The sequence below is a fragment of the Pan paniscus genome, chromosome 2 (assembly GCF_029289425.2).
Source record: "Pan paniscus chromosome 2, NHGRI_mPanPan1-v2.0_pri, whole genome shotgun sequence".
NCBI classification, from domain to species: Eukaryota; Metazoa; Chordata; class Mammalia; order Primates; family Hominidae; genus Pan; species Pan paniscus.
The window spans coordinates 96696998-96715958 of NC_085926.1; the positions used below are offsets into that span (position 1 = coordinate 96696998).

General features: G+C 40.3%; 1 protein-coding gene across 10 annotated transcripts in view; it reads left to right on the plus strand.

The window, feature by feature from the left end:
• Positions 1-18961, plus strand: part of ST3GAL6 (ST3 beta-galactoside alpha-2,3-sialyltransferase 6) — a 66699-nt gene that overhangs the window by 14757 nt on the left and 32981 nt on the right. For 3 of the 10 annotated variants that reach the window (XM_014344312.4, XM_034957001.3, XM_014344314.5), the window contains exon 2: positions 11151-11322. The exons of 4 other annotated variants lie outside the window; for them this stretch is intronic. Coding sequence is in view for 1 of the 6 variants with exons in the window: in XM_008975379.6 (XP_008973627.2) it covers positions 18143-18200 (58 nt within the window). In the remaining 5 variants the exon portion in view is untranslated. Of the gene's footprint in view, positions 1-11150; positions 11323-12106; positions 12237-12256; positions 18209-18961 lie in introns of those variants that run through there. 3 more of the 10 variants (XM_014344315.5, XM_008975382.6, XM_008975379.6) reach the window with 3 other exon arrangements.

Here is an 18961-nt window from a genome sequence, read left to right on the forward strand (position 1 = left end):
ATTGTCTATGGTATGTGGTAGGCACTTCACAGTCCCTTGATTCTAAAAACAATGTGGTAACCTTCCTGTAAGGTTGTGCCTTGGATTATTTTCTGGCCAGAACACAGAACAAAGCATTCCAGAGAAACCTTGGTTTGTTTATCTACTTTCTTCAATGCGCTCATTTTTTCAGCCCCGTCAGTATGGTTATCAGGCAGAGAAATTGGTTGTAAGAAGACTATTTTCTGCATCTACTTTCTCTTCAATATGTTTTGTTTTCAACAGCGTTATTATAGATTCACATAAACTGGAAATCTTTTTCTGTTTTATTTCCTTTTTCAGAGATTCATAGTGTTTTAAATATCTAGGTATCTTCAGATGACTTGAGCTACCAAAGGTTTATGTTACATGACTTAAACTACCAAAAACATGTTTATGTTTTAGAAAAAAATTCTATTTAAAAATGAAATGACAATTCTAAAGTATTTCTAGCAATTTGTACGATTCACTAGCTTAGTAAACTGTTTTTACCAGATTGGCAAAAAGTGATTTGGCTCCAAAATGACATTTAGATAATCAAGTCTCTGAAAACAACCTAATTTCTACTCCAAGAAATGTACAAATTTGTGATGTATTTGTTTGATAGAATAGAGCATTTAAAAAGAATGAACCAGATCTTTAGGCACCATATGGATAGACCTAAAAATTAAAAATATAGAGTGATATACACAAATTTCAGAATATTATGTATTTGCTATTCAAATGTTAACACTTAAAACAATATCATATACTCTATAATGTTTATGAATATGTATGTGTGGGTATGCGTTTTTGTGTGTATATATAAAAAGGGGACTGACTATGTATCAAATCCATGATACTGGGAGGAGAGGAATGGGGGTAGGGAAGGGACCATAAATCTAGTTTAAAAATATCTTTCAGAAGAGATGGTTATTTTTGGTAATGAGCTCATGGGCATTTATTAAATTAACATTTGGACCTCTATTAATGTTCTTGTGATAAATATGCATAATATTTCCTAATGAAATAGATCACAACTAGGAGCCATACATTTATCAAGATTCTGGGAATGAGACTGAAGCTATTATTAGGCACACCTAATATTTCATGATGTCATTCTGTGCAAATTGAAAATTAACAGAATGAATTTTGAACATGAGGAAAGCTTCAAGTTGATCTCACTCTTGGGAAGCTTACAGGTTGGGAATAAGGACCCTGGCAGCAAACTGCCTAAGAGCAAACCAGCCTTGATGCCTTTTAGCTTAAGACCTTGGGCAAGTCATTTAACTTCTCTAGGTCTCAGTCTCCTTTTCTGTAGAGTCAGAATAGTAGTGCACATCTCCATCTCAGTGCTATTGTGGGGATTATATGAGTTTGTGTCTGTGAAACCTGGAATGTAGTAAGTGTGCAAAAAAGATTAGCTATTATTTTCTTTTCTTATTTGTATTTATTTATTTTTTTGAGACAGAGTCTTGCTCTTTCTCCCACGCTGGAGTGCAGTGGTGAGATCTCAGCTCACTGCAACCTCCGCCTCCGGGTTCAAGCGTTTCTCTTGCCTCAGCCTCCCGAGTAGCTGGGATTACAGGCGCCCGCCACCATGCCTGGCTAATTTTTTGTATTTTTCGTAGAGACGGGGTTTTGCCATGTTGGCCAGGCTGGTCTCGAACTCCTGACCTCAGGTGATCTGCCCGCCTTGGCCTCCCAAAGTGCTGGGATTACAGGTGTGAGCCACCGCGCCTGGCCTGCGCTATTATTATTTTCATCACCGCCCCTGCTATCTGCAGCCTCGGTTCTTTGAGTATACCATTTTCATTCTCACCTCAGAATCTTTGCAAATGCTTCTTCCTCTGCCTGGAATGTTCTTTCTTTCTACCCTGTTTTATCTGATTAACTCCTCTTCATCCTTCAGAGACACTTCCTGTCCTTCCCTATCTGGATCAGTCCCTAGTCACCCTACAATTGGAACTTGATGATTACTTGTGAACTACTTGTTAATTTCTGCCTTTCTTGATGAACTGTAAACTGTTTTTCTTCTTCGCTGCTGTATCTCCAAAGCCTAAAACAGTGTCCGGCACAGAGTAGTCAGTGAGAAATTCTTTACTGAAGAAATCAACAAAGTTACCCTAGAAAGTGAAAACATTCAGAGTTAAATTTTGCAAGAAATGATTTTGAAATTCACTTTGCCTTAAGGATCAAGCCACTGGTTTTAGGAAATAAATCTAGGATTGTTTGATTTCATAAAAAAATCTATCATATATATTGATTTATTTGTAATAATAAATTATAAGTTGCCCTAAATTAAGATTCACCTCATATTTGTAACTTAGCTCTAGGAAATCATCTGATTGATAGTGGTATATGTGTTGTCACATTTTCATTTGCTGTGGAGAGCAGGACAGTTTCAACACGGGAATTTTAAGGTTTGGTATATGCTCATCTGATTGTTCACCCTTAAGCTAACTCATTTCTTTCTTTTAAAAATAGCAGAAAAGGTAAGGGAAAAAAATCAGATTGGAGAGGATATTTCCTAAGGGCCAGAATAATCCAGGCTTATTCAGAATAAATTGGCATAATAAGTATTTGAAAACAGAACTTTCAAATATCAGATGAAATGTTATTTATAACTTTTAAGCAAACTAAAACAGTAAACTCTTTGGAAGGGGGACTTTTAGAATCAGGAAAGACAGAAACTTGTTCCCCCTTAGTTGTAGTTTTATTTACCCTGGGAGAAAAACATAAGAATGCTTTCAAGTGTAAGGAAGGGCTGTGTATTCAGATATCAGCATACTGCTCCAAGAAAGACATCAGAGAGTTTTGAACTGATTGAAAGCCCAAATCTATTGGATCAGTTGAGGAGCAGAGCAAAATATGACCAAGCAATAAACGAGTACCTTCAAAGCTTTTAAGAAATTCTTATAGTTTGTATAGGTGGTTGGGAAGTGAAATTCCAGGGCTAGGAATATAATGTAAAGCCCTACAATGAAAAAGAAGACTGCAAATTGTGGCCTTAGGGGACTTTCCCTGCCCCGTTCAGAGACACATGATTTTTTTAACAGAAATCCCTGGAAAAATTACTTTAGAGCCATGTTTTCTTGCATTCTACATTTTCATTAATGGTAGTATACTGAAATCACAAATTCATTCATTCTTTTCTTCATCAGAGCACATTTACTTACTCTTAACATTTGAGTACATTGGAAAGTACTTGCATTTAAGTACTTTCCAAGCTCAGAATAAGGTCACCATTCTTCTATGGAAGTGAAACATCTCTTCTTTAGAATTGTGCAAAATTAATTACTGGTTGGGGTATGACCTTGGGGGTATAGGATACAACATGTTTTTGGATATTTGAATGTGTGGACTCACAAAACCCTGCTAATAACCACTTAACCTATTTATTAATCATCTGCCTCAAAATCAGGGCTGAAGACTTGAAATAATGTAGTTAGAAGACTTTGTACAGTGACCATACTTTGGGAAACCCTGGTTTAAGTAACATTCGAATGTTCCTGTTCACCCTAAATTCTTGCCACTCAAAGCAGGGGCTTCAGACTAGCAGCACTGGCATTTTTTTTTTTTTTTTTTTGGCATGATTTGGGAGCTTGCTGGAAATGCAGATAACCAGGCCCTGCCCTAGACATGCTGAATCATAATGAGCAACTTAACAGGATGCTCAGGTGATGCCAATGGCTATTAAAGTTTGTTAAGCACTGCTCTGCACACTCCTGCCAAATTGACTTTAGAACATACTAGTAATGTGTGACCCACTTTCCAAGAATGCATCCTGTATTAGGCAGTCCAAATATTAGCAAGGTCTTCCTAGTACTGAGCTCAAACTTAACTCCTTGAATTTTGCATTCACTGGCCTTGGCATAACTGCTTGGTAGCCATCAGAACCAGGTAAAATCCTCTTCATGAAGGACCTTCAAACCTGTGACTAGGCTGTCTTGTTTCTTTCCTTGATTTAAGCTTCCCCAGGTGTAACTAAATCCCTGTTCCCCCCAGTATGACAGTGCTTGAGGTTTCTTTACCAACTTATCCAGACTAAATAATCTTTTTTTTTTTTTTCAATTGATCATTCTTGGGTGTTTCTCGCAGAGGGGGATTTGGCAGGGTCATAGGACAATAGTGGAGGGAAGGTCAGCAGATAAACAAGTGAACAAAGGTCTCTGGTTTTCCTAGGCAGAGGACCCTGCGGCCTTCCGCAGTGTTTGTGTCCCTGCGTACTTGAGATTAGGGAGTGGTGATGACTCTTAAGGAGCATGCTGCCTTCAAGCATCTGTTTAACAAAGCACATCTTGCACCGCCCTTAATCCATTTAACCCTGAGTGGACACAGCACATGTTTCAGAGAGCACAGGGTTGGGGGTAAGGTCATAGATCAACAGGATCCCAAGGCAGAAGAATTTTTCTTAGTACAGAACAAAATGGAAAGTCTCCCATGTCTACTTCTTTCTACACAGACACAGCAACCATCCGATTTCTCAGTCTTTTCCCCACCTTTCCCCCTTTTCTATTCCACAAAACCGCCATTGTCATCATGGCCCGTTCTCAATGAGCTGTTGAGTACACCTCCCAGATGGGGTGGTGGCCGGGCAGAGGGGCTCCTCACTTCCCAGTAGGGGCGGCCGGGCAGAGGCGCCCCTCACCTCCCGGACGGGGCGGCTGGCCGGGCGGGGGGCTGACCCCCCACCTCCCTCCCGGATGGGGTGGCTGGCCGGGCGGGGGGCTGACCCCCCACCTCCCTCCCGGATGGGGTGGCTGGCCGGGCGGGGGGCTGACCCCCCCACCTCCCTCCCAGACGGGGTGGCTGCTGGGAGGAGACGCTCCTCACTTCCCAGACGGGGTGGCTGCTGGGCGGAGGGGCTCCTCACTTCTCAGACAGGGCAGCTGCCAGGCGGAGGGGCTCCTCACTTCTCAGATGGGGTGGCTGCCGGGCGGAGGGGCTCCTCACTTCTCAGAAGGGGCGGCCGGGCAGAGACGCTCCTCACCTCCCAGACGGGGTTGCGGCCAGGCAGAGGTGCTCCTCACATCCCAGACGGGGTGGCGGGGCAGAGGCGCTCCCCGCATCTCAGACGATGGGCGGCCGGGCAGAGACGCTCCTCACTTCCTAGATGGGATGGTGGCCGGGCAGAGACTCTCCTCACTTTCCAGACTGGGCAGCCAGGCAGAGGGGCTCCTCACATCCCAGACGATAGGTGGCCAGGCAGAGAGGCTCCTCACTTCCCAGACGGGGTGGCGGCCGGGCAGAGGCTGCAATCTCGGCACTTTGGGAGGCCAAGGCAGGCGGCTGGGAGGTGGAGGTTGTAGCTAGCCGAGATCACGCCACTGCACTCCAGCTTGGGCACCATTGAGCACTGAGTGAACGAGACTCCCTCTGCAATCCTGGCACCTCGGGAAGCCGAGGCTGGCGGATCACTCGCGGTTAGGAGCTGGAGACCAGCCTGGCCAACACAGCGAAACCCCGTCTCCACCAAAAAAATACGAAAACCAGTCAGGCGTGGCGGCGCGCGCCTGCAATCACAGGCACTCAGCAGGCTGAGGCAGGAGAATCAGGCAGGGAGGGTGCCCTGAGCCGAGATGGCAGCAGTACAGTCCAGCTTCGGCTCGGCATCAGAGGGAGACTGTGGAAAGAGAGGGAGAGGGAGACAGTGGGGAGAGGGAGAAGGAGAAGGAGAGGGGGAGGGGGAGGGAGAGGGCTCCTTTTTTTTTTTTTTTTTTTTGAGATGGAGTCTTGCTCTGTTGCCCAGGCTGAAGTTTAGTGACATGATCTTGGCTCACTGGAGCCTCTGCCTCCCAGGTTCAAGGAATTCTCCCTGCCTCAGCCTCCTGAGTAGTTGGGATTACAGGTGCCCGCCACTACACCTGGCTAATTTTTGTATTTTTCATAGAGACGAGGTTTTGCCATGTTGGCTAGGCTGGTCTCCAACTCCTGACCTCAGGCAATCCTCCTGCCTTGGCCTCCCAAAGTGCTGGGATTACAGGTGTGAGCCACTGCGCTCGTCCCAGACTGAATAATCTTAAAGGACCCTTCCAACTTTAAAATTGTGATGGATTCTTTAGTAATAAGTAATAGTGGATAGAAGATGATGGAAACTCAGGAACTGTACTTTCTATACATTTAAGGAGAGAATAATCCTGAGGCACAAATATATCATGATCCATAATTTCTTTAGGTTCAAAATTCTGTCTCATGGTGAATACTTCTCTAATAGTAGGCATTAAACAGCACTCCTTTGCTTTTCTCTTGATTTCTAAATGGGTTTGCTACTTAACACTTCAAAAGTGAAATGTATATAGAGATATATGAAAATAAGCACTTTCAGTTTCTTTGAAAATTGAAACATTTATGTACTTAAAAAAATTCTCTGTAATCTACAATTCAGCACATCAGCTGATTTTGTTTTTCTTTAATGCCTTTCAGTACAGTACATTCTCATGTAATGTCAATAGGTTTTTGGAAACTACAACCTTAAGCAAAACATTTTTGTTCATTGTCATTTTATTATTGATGAAAAAAATTGGTTTTGATGTACCTTACTTTGCTTAAAGTCATAGTTTCCAAGAACTTATGAACAATAAGTGAGGATTTACTATAAGGTGTTACACATGCATATATCTAACAAATGGAAATAATCTTCATGTAGTCAACTTTTAAAAACTTTCTTTGGTAAAATCTATTTTTTATGTTACTATATGATTTTCATAATCAAGCATAATTATTTCCCTGTTTAAGGGCATTAGAGTTCATAAATGGCCTATGAAATAAAATATTTGCCAATTTTAAGGTATTTGTTTTCTAAGAATTTTTTTAAATAAATATATTCTAACAGAGACCATAGCGGCAGAAAAACCCCACCTTCATCCTCTTAAGGTCCCAGCTGGGTCCAAGAATTAAATTGACATAAGTTAGATTAACAGGAGAAAAGCATGCACATTAATTTTACAAGTTTTATGTGGCATGGGAGCCCTCATAAAGAAGTAAAGACGCAAAGAAGCAGTTAGAGCCAGTTACGGGGCATGGCTCATTTTATTGTATTTCATAGATATTGTGCTTTTTACACATTGAAGGTTTGTGGCCACCCTTTGTCCAATAAGCCTATTGGTACCATTTTCCCACAGTATGTGCTCACTTCTTACCATTGTGTTACATCTTGGTAATCTTAATATTTCAGATTTTTTCATTATTATTATATCTGTTATGGTGATCTATGATTACTGATCTTTTTATAAAATATATATTTTTTCTTTCTTTTTAAATTTTATTTATTTTATTTTTTTGAGATGGAGTCTCACTGTGTTGCCCAGGCTGGAGCGCAGTGACGCCATCTTGGCTCACTGCAACCTCCGCCTCCCGGGTTCATGTCATTCTCCTGCCTCAGCCTCGCGAGTAGCTGGGACTACAGGCACCCGCCACCACGCCCGGCTGATTTTTTGTATTTTTAGTAGAGACGGGGTTTCACCGTGTTAGCCAGGATGGTCTCGATCTCCTGACCTCGTGATCTGCCCGCCTGGGCCTCCCAAAGTGCTGGGATTACAGGCATGAGCCACCGCACCCAGCTGATCACTGATCTTTGATGTTACTATTGTAATTGTTTTGGGACACCACAAACTACACCGCTATAAGACAGTCAGCTTAATCTATAAATGTTTATGTGTTCTGAATGGACCACCGACCAGTTTTTTCCCTGTTTTTCTTCCTCCCCTTGGGCTTCCGTATTCTCTGAGACACAACAATATTGAAATTAGTCCAATTAATAATCCTCCAATAGCTTCTAAGTGTTCAAGTGAAAGGATGAGTTGCATATCTCTCACTTTAAATCAAAGGCTAGTAATGATTAAGCTTAGTGAGGAAAGCATGTTAAAAGCCAATACAGACCAGAAACTGTGCCTCTTGAGATAGTTAACCAAGTTGTGAATGCATAGGAAAAGTTCTTGAAGGAAATTACAAGTGCTTCTCCAGTGAATACACAAATGGTAAAGTGAAAACCTTATTGCTAATATATAGAGAGTATTAGTGGTCTGAATAGAACATCAAACAAGCCACAAAATTTTCTTGAGCCAAAGCCTCATCCCAAACAAGGCTCTAACTCTTTTCCATGAAGACTAAGGGAACCTGCAGAAGAAAAGTTGTAAGTCATGAGGTTTAAGGAAAGAAACTGTCTCCATAACACAAAAGTGCAAAGTGAAGAAGCAAGTGTTAAAGAAGAGGCCGCAACAAGTTATCTGGATCTAGCTAAGATAAATGATGAAGGTGGCTACACTGAACAGTAGATTTTCATTGTAGACAGACAGTCTTCTAGTGGAAGAAGATGCCTTCTAGGACTTTTACAGCTAGAGAGAAGTCAATGCCTGGCTTCAAAGCTTCAAAGGGCTGGCTGACCCTCTTGTTAGGGGCTAACGCAGCTGTTGACTTTTAGGTTGAAGCCAGTACTCATTTACCATTCCGAAAATCCTACAACCCTTACAAATTATGCTAAATCAGCCAAGTGCGGTAGCTTACGCCTGTAATCCCAGCATTTGGGAGGCCAAGGCAGGAGGATCACTTGAGCACAGGAGTTTGAGACCAGCCTGGGAATCATAGGGAGAACCCATCTATTAAAAAATAATTGTCCTAAATCTACTCAGCCTGTGTGCTATAAAGGAACAGCATGGTTTACTGAATAGTTTAAGCCAGTTATTGAGACCTGCTGCTTAGAAGAAAAAGATTGTTTTAAAAATATTATTGCTGTACAGTGCACCTAATTACCCAAGAGCTCTGGTGGTGTTGTATGAGGAGTTTAATGTTGTTTTCATGCCTGCTAAAACAACGTCTATTCTGCAGTCTATGAATCAAGGAATAATTTCAACATTCAAGTCTTATTATTTAAGAAATATAGTTTGTAAAGCTCTAGGTGCCATAGATAGTGACCCCTCTGATGGATGTGGGTAAAGTAAATTCAAAGCCTTCTGGAAAGAATTCACCATTCTATATGCCATTAAGAACGTTTGTGATTTATGGGAGGTCAAAATATCCACTTTAACAGAAGTTTGGAAGAAGTTGATTACAACTTTCAGGGATGACTTTGAGGGCTTCCAGATTGTAGTGGAGGAAGAAACTGCAGATGTGATGGGAATAGCAAGAGAACTAGAATTAGAAGTAGAGCCTGAAGAAGTGACTGAATTGTTACAGACTCATAATAAAACTTTAATGAATGAGGATTGCTTCTTATGCAGGAGCAAAGAAAGTGATTCCTTGAGATGAAATCAGCTCCTAGTGAGAATGCTGTGAACTTTGTTGAAATGACAACAAAGGGTTAGGAATAGTAGATAAATTTAGTTGATAAAACAGTGGCAGGGTTCGAGAGGATTGACTGTAATTTTGAAAGAAGTTCTGTGGCTAAAATGCTATCAAAGAGCATTGCATGGTACAGAGAAATATTTCGTGAAGGGAAATGTCAGTTGACACAGCAAACGTCATTGTTTTATTTTAAGACATTGTCACAGCCACCCCAACCTTTAGCAACCACCAGCCTGATAAGTTAGCCATAAGCACTGAGTCAAGATCATCCACTAGCAAAAAGATTATAACTCAGTGAAGGCTCATATGATCAATCATTAGCATTTTTAGCAGTAAAATATTTTAAAATTAAGATATGCATTGTTTTTTAGACACAATGCTATTACTGCACACTTATAGACAGTGTTGTATAAACATAACTTACATCCATTGGGAAAATTTGTGACTTGCTTTATTGTGATATTTGCTTTATTGCAGTGGTCTGGAACTGAACATGCAATATCTCTTCAGTGTGTCTGAACTTATTTTTTATTTATTTGTTTTTTTTTTTGAGACGGAGTCTCGCTCTGTCGCCCAGTCTGGAGTGCAGTGGCACAATCTTGGCTCACTGCAACCTCCACCTCCCGGTTCAAGCGATTCTCCTGCCTCAGCTTCCTGGGTAGCTGGGACTACAGGTGCCTGCCACCGCGCCTGACTGTTTTTTTGTCTTTTTAGTAGAGACTGGGTTTCACCATGTTAGCCAGGATGGTCTCGATCTCCTGACATCGTGATCCACCTGCCTCAGCCTCCCAAAGTGCTGGGATTACAGGCATGAGCCACCGCGCCCGGCCTGAACTTATATACTAGATTGAACGTAATAAACTGTGAAAATGCAGCTAAATTGTATGGGGAGGCTTAAAAGATAAGAGTTATTTCAACAAGCTCTGTCTCAACATCTTGTCTTTGAAGATAAGGATGTTGCCATTTTTTCTAGTATAGAGAGGGTATCTTCCATGTGGGAATTTCATTTTCTGCTCTTAAGAAACAGCACAAGGGTTAATGAGATATTCATGCAGCTGCTATTTTTCAAGTGCCTTTAACTTAAATAGGCAAAATACCGGAATATTAATACCATAATAATGGAGTTAAAATACTCCATAAACCATGCTGTTCTTTTATAGCACACAGGCAGAGTAGATTTAGCATAATTGTTTTTAACGTCTTAAAGAGCGTGCATTTTGTGTGTGCGTGTCTCTGTGTGTGTGTGTCTGTGTGTGTGTGTTAGTCTTGTGTGAAAATAGCTGTAGCAAGAGAGGTTTGAGATTTTTTTCAATTTTTTTTTTTTTTAGAAAGTAGCCCACGGCACATTTTTAAACTAGTTGTTCTAATACTTCACCCACACTTCTTTTTCCCTCACTTTCTTCTAGATATTTTTATTCTTCTTGATCTCCTCCTCATTCTCCTCTCTCCTTCTGTCCCTTCCTCTTCTAATGATTTTCAGAGAAATAGCTACTTCTCTCACCTCACCTCTGCATTTCAAAATAAAGCTGCGTGTATGTGTGGAGAGAAGCTGGAAAAGAAGACAGATGGTTCTTTCATTACCAGGTTACTTGGGATTAATTGAGCTGGGTTTGTTATTATTTTTAAGGAGACTGAGCTGGGTCCTTCGGAAAGCCAGTTCTGAAAGGCAGGCAATAATGTAATATGTACTGTTGGATTTTTTGTTTTGTTTTTGTGTTTGGTAATTTCATCATCCTGTAAAGCATTTTTTAGGAGATCAGAAGTGAGTTTACTAAAATGGCGTTTTCCTTAAAGTTTTAAAAATGACTTTACATTTTTCTGGGGCAGCTGAACCATTCTTAGAAACATACTATCTTTATGTTTTATTTCAGCATTTGCAAGTGAGGAAGCAGCACAACCCCGGGTCTTAGATAATTTCTAACAGAGAGGCCCCAGCAATTCAGCAGGCAGCGTCCTGAGTCTTTGGCAGCCTGGTCCCTCTTTAGCAAATTCTCCACCTTTGCGAACAGAGGGTCTTTAGGACACAGATTCTTAAAAGTGCAGGTAAGCAAAGGCAACACCACCATTGTCTCAAATTGCTTAAATGTAAACTTGAGCACTTGTAATGTTCTTATACAATGTTTCTCTTGTGGGTGATGTTAAAATCCCCTCTTCTATGAATACAGGTGCCTGCTATTTTTTCTCTTACTAGTTTTGCAGGCTGGGGGCCTATAAGACTCCTAATGTAACCCATGACCCTTCAGCATATCCCACAGTTGAGCTATGAGAGTCTTACATATTATTTTTATTCTCAATTGAATGGGCCTTCTTTGGGACTCTTCTTAACCAATACATAAGTGAGGAGTAAGAAAACTCTTAAAATTAGAACATTATATGCATCACAAATATTATAGAAATTCTGCTGTTAACCAGCTTTATATTGGGCAAGAGGGTTTCCCTCTTTGGGCCTTGTTTTCTCAATAGAATTAATTCCAGTTCTCTCTCTGTCTTTAAGTGCAACAATTAATGATAGTTTCATTAAAGTACCTTCTAATTTTTTAGGCTGATTTTTCTTACTTTTTTTGGAATCCTATGCACAGATTTCAGACATCAATGTATAACTTTATTCTGAAAAAAGATCTAGAGTTCAGATGTCTACCAGGAATGAACTACATGTTTTACCCATGAATATATGCAGGCACTCAATGATTTATTAAGGTTCATCAGAGAATGATTATTCTAGCAAATTTGTTTGGAGATCTTTTTGGGAAAGACACTTATTGACTGATAACATTATGCTTTAGCAGTGCTGGCCAATATGGACACTCATAATGGTCTTGTGATTTAGTCCTAGGGAACCTCTTAAGCTCTTGCTTGTTCCTACTGAGATTGCTCATGAGGGTTTCAAAGTCCTTCCCCAGCGTGGTCCTTAGCCACTGGACTTGCAGAACTCTTGAGGACCTGAATCAAGGCTGGAGGTAGGGCTGGATCCTCAGGTTTTACTGCCAGCAACACCTCAATTTAGTGGAATCTGGACTGTAATCATCTTGGTGATTTGTAAAGCTGTTTTTCTTGTCAATCTTTACCATTTCTGGCATCAAAAAGATGGAAGTATTTTGAGAGTCTTTGTGATGCTCCTGGACTCTAGTACGTGCTTGGGTTCAAGTCCCAGCTCTGTCACTTTTGATTTGGGTATCCCGGGGGAAGTTATAACTTCTCTGCGCTTTGGCGTCTTTATCTGTATGATAGGGATGACGATAAAGCCTTTCGTAAAGGTTGGTTTTGAGGATTAAAATAAGTCTATGTCTAAAGCATTTAAAACTGTTCTATCACATAAGCGTTTAGTTAATTTTAACTGCTTTTTTTTCTTTTTTTTTTGAGACGGAGTCTTGCTCTGTTGCCCAGGCTGGAGTGCAGTGGCACGATTTTGGCTCACTGCAACCTCTGCCTCCCGGGTTCAAGCAATTCTCCTGCCTCAGCTTCCCAAGTAGCTTGGGACTACAGGCGTGCACCACCACGTCTAGCTAATTTTTGTATTATTTAGTAGAGCGGGGTTTCACTATATGTTGGCCAGGCTGATCTCGAGCTCCTGACCTCTAGTGACCCGCCTGCGTTGGCCTCCCAAAGTGCTGGGATTACAGGCTTGAGCCAGCGTGCCCGGTCCTAATTTTAACTTTTTATTGGCACCTGTCATACAGTGTTTATTCTTCTGTCCTTATTCTCTAGTGTAGGGTGAGGAAAAATTCCAGTCTTTATCCTTACGTTGTTAAACATTGCTTGAGTCACCATGGTATTTGCTTCAACACCTAGGACACAATATCTGAATCCTTCTCAACATTATAATGGATCCAAATGAGAATGAAACCTATTTCATGAAACCTATTTGCCAACTCAGATTGTTTATAGAGTTCTTGATTTTTATTTTTTTGCTTCAAAACATAAATTTGAAATGTTGTTTACAAATCTGAGTTTTTTGTTTGTTTTTACTAAATTTCAGAGAAGTTTTATTATGAAAAGCATAAAAAAGATATGGTTTCTATAGCCAGAAATAGGGTCTAATTCTAAGATGAGTTTTGCCAGTGAATTAATACTATTTTGAATGCCTTTCACTTTATATTCAAAAGCAGATGAGTAAAGCTTCCTGTCACAGATACTTTAAGATGTTAAAATGATTGTGCAGCAATAATAGCACAGTAATGGAAACTTAATTTTTCGAGGCTATTATTGGCACAAAGTCATGAGTTCTTTAGCATCTCTACCAGGACATTAGGAAGCTAATTTTTTAGGGAGGGCTTGGTGCATGGGAAGCTGATATTTCACTAATTTTAAAAGAAGAATTGAAACAAGATTAGGAGAGTCTTTACCATGTGCCAGATACTTACCTAAGTATTTTATATTTACTACTTGTAATAGCTCTATTAGGAAGTATTATTATTTCTTACTTTACAGCCAAGGAAGCTGAAGTGTAAAAAGATTAGGCAAATTCCCAGGGTGATACAACTCATCAGAAGAAGAGCTGAGACTCAAACTCAGGGGGTCTGATTGTCAAGCAAACAATCTTAACACCTAATTATGCTACTACCTACAAAGAATAAATTGCCAATGAATTATTAAGACCAAATCATGGACGTCTTAAATACCAGGCAAAGTGACAAGATGAGAGCTGCACTTCGAGGATTTTATGCCAAGTACAGCGTGTGGGCTGGTTTAAAGGGAAGAAAGATTAGAGATCATTGCTAGTAGCTAAGGTGAGAAGTAATGAGAACATGGGTTTAGGAAACAGGATTAAGATAACAGCTTGAAAACACCTGTATTTAGGTGGACGGAGGAAGAAGAGGAAATCTAGAAACACAGGCAGAGAAGTAGAGGAGGGAGGCCGTGTAGTGCCACCCAAGGGGACATTCTGGAACTGAAAACCGTAGAAATCAGAGAGGATTGGAACAAAAACAAAGACGAGTGGGTTTGGAGATAGTAATTTATTTATTCATTTATTGACTTTTTTACTCATGAAATAAGTAAATATTATTGTGCACCCATAACGTGACAGGAATTGTGCTGGAGGGGAACCTGTATAAAATGTTCTTCTTTATTACCAACTTTGCTACTTATTAGCAAGATAGCCTTTGACAAGTTTTTTTTTTTTTTAAACTTTTCAAAATCCTGGCTGCCTCTTCTGTAGTATGATACGTAAGTCCTCACTGTGTCTAAATGCCCCCAACTCTTGCGGTCTTCCCAGCTCTAAGATCTGTAATTCTTGGGTTCAAGTTGTAAATTGCAATTGTAAATTGGAAATGTTGTAAATATGTGGCCAATGATTCAGTTGGCACTTAGGTGAATCAGAAGGAGATGCAAGATAAGGTGTGTGTCCTATAGCTGTAATGTGAATGGAGGAATCCTACATATTTTCCCTCAAAAATACTGGTAGTATCATACTGACACTAATAGTAGATGGAAGGATGAGACTGAAAATAATACAGGAAAGACAGTGTCCAGGGAATTAAAAAAAAAAAAAACCCACAAACATTCCCTAGAGTGGTGAGGGAAATTTTTCTCAAAGCCACTTATTTTCAAAGGGAATCTGACTAGTTTCTTCAGAGAAACTTCTGTTGATTGAAAACTTTCAAAGGTCAAGCCCTAAAGACTCTTAAAAGATGTAGCATAAAACTTAGAATGAGCTGCCAGTTCCCCTCAAAAACTGTTTTCTGTGAAGCCCTGATCTTCTCGGCTGGATACAATTCCTTTTTTCTCTGACCTTCTCCAGCAGTGCTTCTCAAACACACAGATCACATGGGGTTTGCCAAAATCCACTTGACTCAGTGGATCAAAGGTTGGAGCTGAGACTCTGCAGCTCTACCAACTTCCCAGGTGATGCCAGTACTGCTGGTCCATGGACCACACTTTGAATAACAGAGGTGTAAAATAGTTTGCTTTAATCCTCATAGCAGATAATGGAAATAATTTTGAAACAGTGTAACATCTCCTTCACCAGACTGTGAGCTCTATTCTCCATATCCTAAAGTCGAGTACATACACATTATGAAATTCTTGATATTAATAGATAAGAGATTCTTACCTCGGTCAGTGATTCGTATTATTCAATAGCAGTAATAATTTGAATTGGTATAGGTAGGGCTTTTTTTTAAACTGAGATAAGCACCAGCATGCAATATAACTGAGATAGGCACCAGAATGCAATATAAAGTTTTCATATAAAGTTAAACGTGTTTACCATATGGCCCATGAAAACGTATATCCACCCAAGAAGTTGCACTTGAATGTTTAATGCAGCTTTATTTACAATAACCAAAAATTGCAAAGAAACGAAATGTGTATTGCCTGATAAATAACTTGTGAACTGATAAATAAATTGTGGTATGACCATACAATGGGATGCTATTTAGCAACAAAAAGGAATGAACTCCTGGTACAAGCAACAACTTGAGCATTTTTAAAAAAAGTATTATGTTAATTGACAGAAGTCAGAAATAAGATATATATTATATGATTCAATTTATATGAAATTTTAGAAAAGCAAAACTATAGTGATATCAGATCAGGCTGCTAGGGGCCAGGAAGTGGGAAGAAGGAAGTGACTACAAAGAGGAACAAAGGAACTTTTGAGGTTGATGACAATGTTTAGAATCATGACTTCAGTGGTTGTTACCTGATACACTTAAAAGTGGCGAATTTTAGTGTATAAAAATTTTATCCCCAGCTACTCAGGAGGCTGAGGCAGGAGGATTACTTGAGCCCAGAAGTTAGAGACCAGGCTGGACAGTATAGTGAGACCCTGTCTCAAAAAAAGGAAAAAAATGAATAAAGGCAATTTAAAAAATTACACACAGGCTGGGCATGGTGGCTCATGCCTGTAATCCCAGCACTTTGGGAGGCCGAGGTGGGTGGATCACTTGAGGTTAGGAGTTTGAGACCAGCCTGGCCAACATGGCAAAACCCCATCTCTATTAAAAATACAAAGAATTAGCCAGGCATGGTGGCACGTGCCTGTAGTCCCAGCTACTTGGGAGGCTGAAGCAGGAGAAATTGCTTGAACCCGGGTGGTGGAGGTTGCAATGAGCCAAGATTGCATCACTACACTTCAGCCTGGGCAACAGAGCAAGACTCCATCCCAAAAAAAAAAAAAAAGTAGCCACAGTCATCAACCTGTTAACAACATCTAATGCTTCTTGGAAGCTGATATCTTATTAGCAGGATGTTAATATGAGAATACAGGGACAATTTTTACTTTAAGAGAATAAATGGGCATGGAAAGAAAATGTGAATAAACAGTAGGAACAAAAGAAGTTCCCTAAAAGCTTACTTGTGTACTTGCAATGGACCTGAGTCTGAAGAGAGAGCTCTTGAAAACAGGAACTCCAGTTCTTTTATTTTTAGCATCCCATATAGTTGCTATTAGCTGAATGATTTTAGTGTGTCCTGTTGTGCTATTAAAGAAGAAAATTCTGCTGAGAAGTCATTTCTCTCCTTTTTATATTCTTTGCAGTGAGCACACCCCACTTTCAGGAGAGGATCTGGTCATCTGCTTTGGCAGAGGGCTTATCTTTAATTAAGTGAAAAGATCTGTCTACATGTGCTAAGGATGATATCTGGTGAAAGCACTGGCTTTGTTGAAAAGCTGAAAGAGAAGGGTGTTTGTGCATATGCATGTAGGAACCAGCTTCATATCATTGTATTAGCAGAAGAGTTGGGGGAGGAGAGGGAAAGAAAGTTAATTATACGTGTTCCCTTTCTGCAATGCAGAAAGAAAATAGTTATATTCTTAGAAATCAGTCAAAATGTATACAGCTGATCTAATTTGTTGACACTACACAACTCAATATTTTTGGAGGGGGGCATAAATCAGATTTTCTGTTAATTTACTCAGCAATGTCAGAGTTTTTTCTTAACTTGTATTAAATAGCATTAGTTTATAACTTCAGATTAAATTTAGCCTTTTCATTGTAATATTGTATGTTTAAAAAATCTATATGTGCTGTTTTTTATTTCTTTAATTATGGTCTATTGAGAATTTCTTCATCCTTCTAGCAGAAAATCCCATCAACCAGACTACTGATTCCTTAGGATTTCTCTCTTTAATTATGAGATTAATAGCTTTTCATATTATAATGTTTCTAAAGACGTGTGTTTGATAAATGCATAATTTAATGTGTATCATCCCCTTGTTTTATTTTTAAAAGATATTATTGAATGATTATTTAACAGTTCATACTCTTAAAAATATGGTTATTATAGTTTTCTATAAGCCACAATTTCAAAGTGTGGGCTTTGAAATCAGATCTCAGTTTGAATTCTGGCCAGTGCTCTGGGTATTAAACATATCTAGCATGAGGATGAAAATATCCGTGACTTCATCCTTATGTGAAAAAGGGCTTAGTACTGTGCTGGCCATTTAGTAAGTGGTTAATAAACTGTGCTATCATTTACATGATCATCGCTGCCAGAGGTTGTAGATCCTTGGGATATGAACGAAGCTGATCTCACGCATTTGGACTACCTAATTAGTAATAAGGACCAAACCTAAAAGAGAGGTAGTAAATGAATTGAGGAGGACTGAGGCCTTTCCATTCATCACTATGGGGTCCTGTACATTAAGGCTTAGGTTATATGGAGATGGCTGGGTCTGTGAGGCTTAGGCTTAGGGGACCTATGAGGCTGGACCAAAAAAAATCTAGACATTAATGCATGGCTAGAGTTGGAGGTTCTGTTGTAGATTTGCTCATGTAGGCATGTGACTGCAGATTATAATCACAAATTGAGTAATAAGTACAAAGAGGAAGGAAGGCAGGATGTGAAATCTGTTGGCCATGTTCCACACAGTCTGGAGTGTATGTCAGTGTGAGCTGAAGACCAGCAGAGACTAGGATGGATGACGGCCTGTCCGGGGGCTGAATGGACACAGGTGTCAGCAGGGCCACCTGGTAAAGGTATGGAGGTGAGCCATGAACAAGGTTACCTGCTTAAGGGGAAGGTTGTGGCTTAAATCTAGATGCTGCTGAGATATTAGACATTAGGTGCCCACAGGCTGTGTGGAGGTAGAAGGGGGATGTGCTTCTCTTATTTGCACAAAGATGTGAGTTACTAAGGAGTATTATTGAACAGCAGCATGTTGGGTTTGAGAAGAGACCTAGTAGTAGAAAGAGTAGTATGTCTGCCACTGAGGAAGCAGGGAACAGAAGGGTGCCTCACCCCAGGGCAGATGGGGACATGGTTTAGGATCCTAGTGACTAAAAAAAAAAAAAAAAATTGGAAGTTTGGCTGCAGAGCTGCTAGGGTGACTAGGAAAGAGAAGAATGCAGACGTTGGAAAAGTGTGGTATAGTTTAAGCACCCAGCAGCAGGAACCCAGGTCCAGTGGATGAGATGACCAGGATCACTACTGGATCCACAGGAACCTGACCCTACTGTTAAGCTGCTAGTCGAGGGCTCCTCAGACTCTCTTTCCGTGGGTCAGAATCAGTCCCAGTGCCTGGGGTGGCTGGGCTTGCAGATGGGCATTAGGAAGCACCTGCTTCCAGACTGAAACGGAACTGGGGATGGAGGAGACAGGGAGGTGAGGTTTGTGTGTGCTCAGCATCTGGAATAGAGAACGCCAAGGGTCTTTCTTCCTTGGTGTTGCATATTGACTGAGATACCCACCGGGTTTTTCTATTAGGTTGGTTTTAAATGACAAAAACCACAATTACTTT